This window comes from Citrus clementina, unplaced genomic scaffold (genome assembly GCF_000493195.1).
Source record: "Citrus clementina cultivar Clemenules unplaced genomic scaffold, Citrus_clementina_v1.0 scaffold_1, whole genome shotgun sequence".
Taxonomy (NCBI): domain Eukaryota; kingdom Viridiplantae; phylum Streptophyta; class Magnoliopsida; order Sapindales; family Rutaceae; genus Citrus; species Citrus x clementina.
The window spans coordinates 24,941,636-24,945,535 of NW_006263303.1; the positions used below are offsets into that span (position 1 = coordinate 24,941,636).

Here is a 3,900-nt window from a genome sequence, read left to right on the forward strand (position 1 = left end):
GGATCACCATCAATGTATAATGTACAGGTTGTACACTTATAAAGTTATAATTAACTTTTTGGCTAATGGACCACTGCTTCAGTCAGTTTCATTCTTTATCATTTAACAAAGAGCTTGACTTTCATAGTTGATGCATAATAATAACCCGCACTAATTCGACACCTTACAAATAATTTGGCTGCTTCCTTACATGTTATGCTGTTTCTCTCTCTCTCTCATATCTCTATCCACCGACAAAAATTTTCATTTTGCAATACGGCGCTGTACAGTTGAAAATTTTTTGTGGGTATTAATTTGTCAAATTTTGTCTTCGTAAATTTGTTGTGAAAAGTTGTTTCTGGCGTAATTATAAAAAAAAAAGGTTTTCTCTTATTTAATAGATTTAATTTTGTTCGCAAATTATTAGTCGTGGCCAAGTTAAAACACCCCTCGTATTAATGGGATCTAGTTAGATTGAAGCAAGGAAATATTATTAATAATAAAGTGGTGAGAATGTTCACTCAATGCTGCATTAATTCAAGTCGGCATCCACAATAATGGCAATAGAAGAAACTCAAGATGAAATTCCTGAACAATATTCAATCGGAAATTCAATGCTAATTATGGACCACATACATTCGATAGAAAATTTATAACAATACGTTAAACATCCCAATTGATAACGCAGTCAAAGCACAAATACGTACATATATTATACAGTTATGCAGTATGTATCTAATTTAGAATCTTGCAATTTTTTCAGAATTTGAGAAAATCATTAAATTATATATCTTAATAATTTTCTTAGACTTTGACAAAAATTACAAAATATAAAATCTTGAATTGGAATATATATACATATACACAACAATTCAATTTCTTAGTTTCCTTTTGGTTATTTATTCAAATTATACAAAGAAACAGGTATTACAACTTTTTTTTTTCCCTGACAAGTGACAATGATATTTCTTCTTAAGAGCCTAAGAAAAATCCCGCGTTCTCTTGGTGTATACTTATTTATTCGCTGAATTTTTATCACGTACAATACAACGAGAGAGGATTTTATGCACCGAGAGTAGCCGGCCAAGACTTTCCCTGAACACGATCAATCATTAGAGGCCACCATCGAAAATTACTCCAGTTGAAGGCAACCATGATGTGCCAGCAATGAAATTAGCAACGGTGAATTTAACAGCTACATCAGGTCCAATGACATGAAACCCGGGCCACTTGACTCGATTTGAAGTTGCAGCTCCAGGCCCTACATTCGCGTACTCGGCAAAATAAAGTGTGTTCGCATAACCCCCAGCTCCAGGCCACTCAACCCATCCACTTGAAGAAATCGAATCATCAATGCTCGATTGCATCACAACTGCTCTGGAATATTGCTTCCAGGGCCTTCCCAGATAAGAATTATATTTATGTTTCACTTGAGCATAGTCCGAGCCCGCAGCAATTTTACAGTTCTGTAAAGAGAAGCCCGTGTTTTGTCCAGGGTCTGTCCTCCCGTTTGCAGTAATAACATTGTAGCTTCCCCCCGGGCGGCGAAGGACCAGGTAACAGTTCTGGAAAACGGCGGCTGCGTTTCCGAATATGAAGTCGATGGTCCCGTAGATGTCGGTGTCTCTGTAGAACTGACGCAGAGCGAGGGCGTATAGTGTGTCTTGGTAGCCTGCAATGCTGCACCTGTAAAAGACCGTATGATCTGAGGCTACGTTTAGAGCTAATGCTTGCTCTCCTTGGGGTCCTGCTGTGTTATGAAATCCGATATCTCGTGCGATAAATCCATCACCTGTGATTGCTGCGTGCCGACGCAAATGAAACTGTTTACTAGTATTTAATGAAACTATATATGAATACAATTGTTTGAAGGTTTAGGGAAAAAAATAAATAAATAAAATAAAATAAAAGTAATTTGTGACATTTAATATGAAACTTGAGAAAGTTCAAGAATTGAATTTTGTGATTGTCGTGTACTTGTGTTATATGTCAAACTACAAAATAATCCTGCTCTTTCATTTTCGCCCATTTATTTAGGGGTCAATTTTGGAATCTCATAGTCATTTATAGAAAATGATAGGCATAAATGACTTGGGAGCTGCACATGACTCGCGAGATATAGTCCAACTAAAGAATAATTATAGTTCCTTTCCTTACCTCTCAATTTTTTCAACTACTCCTGCCATAATTATAAAAACTTATTCTAAAATCTAAATGTTATTCTTCCCAAAAAAATCCAAACGTTATCAATTATAATTATTAAACTATAAATACACATACTTAAAAGTAGCTAGAGGCACACAAATTAATTAATTATGAAAAATCTCTAGACTCTAGTACGGTGAATACATTTTTATTTATTAAATTTTTAACACGCTGGTGTATTTATTATTAGGTAATTAGTTGGTAAGTACATATGACCAAAATCTAATTAATGGATGATAGGATTGTATATAATGAAAGTACCCTAGATTTTCTCCCTAATTATATTTCACAAAAGAAAATAGTGTGTACAACCATCTAATTGACATCTCAACTACTTTTTAATGTAAAAATAGCATGCAATATTCAGATATTATTAGCATATATGTTAAAATCTTCAGTCAAATAACTTGAGAGTTTAGATAATAATGGCCAAGGATACTAACTGAAAGTGGCGGTGCCAGGCATGGAAGTGCCTCTACGAGCATTATCATCACCAGTAATAATAGTAGTGTATTTGCCATCTCCTATCAAAGTAATACCGTCCTTGTTAGTTCGAATTTTCTCCTTATAAACACCTGCCTTCACATAAATCACAAAACGATTTCCAGAAGCAGCACTGATAGCTTCCGAAACAGTTCTATAATTGCCAGTTCCATCTTGAGCCACAATCACATTTGCATTTATGCGCGGGGCCTGCAGCAGTTTCCTATTTTTCGCCGATACCCAGTTGGGAAAATCACCTTGTTCCTCATCTAGACGCCGATTATATGTGCTGTTCTTTGGGTAACTAGCCCTGTCTATCCTGTTGACAAGGGCTAAAGGATTACTGGTCAGTTGAGACAAATAATCCATTTTTTGAGATATTTTTTTGATAACCTCATTTCTCGCTGAGAGACCGAGGCTATTCACAGAGTCTTTACAAGTTTGCTGGAAAGTCAACGCAGCGCCGAGCCACGTTTGGATGTCATGCTTGTTTTTTGTTGGGGAATTTTGTAGGGCTAATAGTGACTTCTCTAGCCGTTTGAGTGACATACTCATCATCTCTTCGCAGTGATCTACATTAAAAAGAAAAAAAAATGAAGATATTAATAGTTAAAATTGACAAATCCACACATACATAAGAGAAAGTGTTAGTGCTACCTGTGACAGCACGTACACCTTGGAAATCTTTGGCAAGTAACTGGGAGCTGAAATTAGAAAAATATGAAGTAGGCAGCTTGGTTTCAGCAATGCTTTTGTTAACGAGAGCAGACATAAGATGGATGTGTTGTTGATGTTTTGTACTCTCAAACCCCATCAATGTCTGGACACAAAGGATTGGGAATCTAGTGAAGCTGCACTCTTTCTGAATTTTGTTTTGGTAATTGTTACTATGCATGGCACCCCATGACATGGAGGCACTCAAGAGCCAAAGCAATATTATTGTAAACCATGGAGGAGTTTCCATATGATAAGATTTTGATCGATCACCAAAATAAATTCTTTAAAAATCCCACGACTGATTTGGAAAAACGGGCATTGATATTTATAGCGGAGAGAAGGTCTTTCGGGGAGTGAAATATTTTTGTACTAATTAAAGCACATTCTAGTGTTAGTTTGGAGGTCTATTCCTCAGAGTGATGACAAATAAGTGGCGCTAACATGTTTGGCCATGGAGTGAACTTTTTTCTCTGTGGGGCTTTTTAGTTTTGAGCCACTTAACTAAACGGAATTTGT

At 36.1% G+C, this 3,900-nt stretch overlaps 1 protein-coding gene across 1 annotated transcript; it reads right to left on the minus strand.

The window, feature by feature from the left end:
- Nucleotides 1–754: 754 nt before the first annotated feature.
- On the minus strand, nucleotides 755–3,670 carry LOC18054743 (pectinesterase). The gene is made up of 3 exons (XM_006452848.2): nucleotides 3,325–3,670; nucleotides 2,628–3,239; nucleotides 755–1,780 (listed from the first exon to the last, which is right to left on the minus strand). The coding sequence occupies exons 1-3, from the start codon at nucleotides 3,629–3,631 to the stop codon at nucleotides 1,092–1,094; spliced, it is 1,608 nt and encodes a 535-aa protein (XP_006452911.1). The 5' UTR covers nucleotides 3,632–3,670; the 3' UTR covers nucleotides 755–1,091.
- Nucleotides 3,671–3,900: the final 230 nt, after the last annotated feature.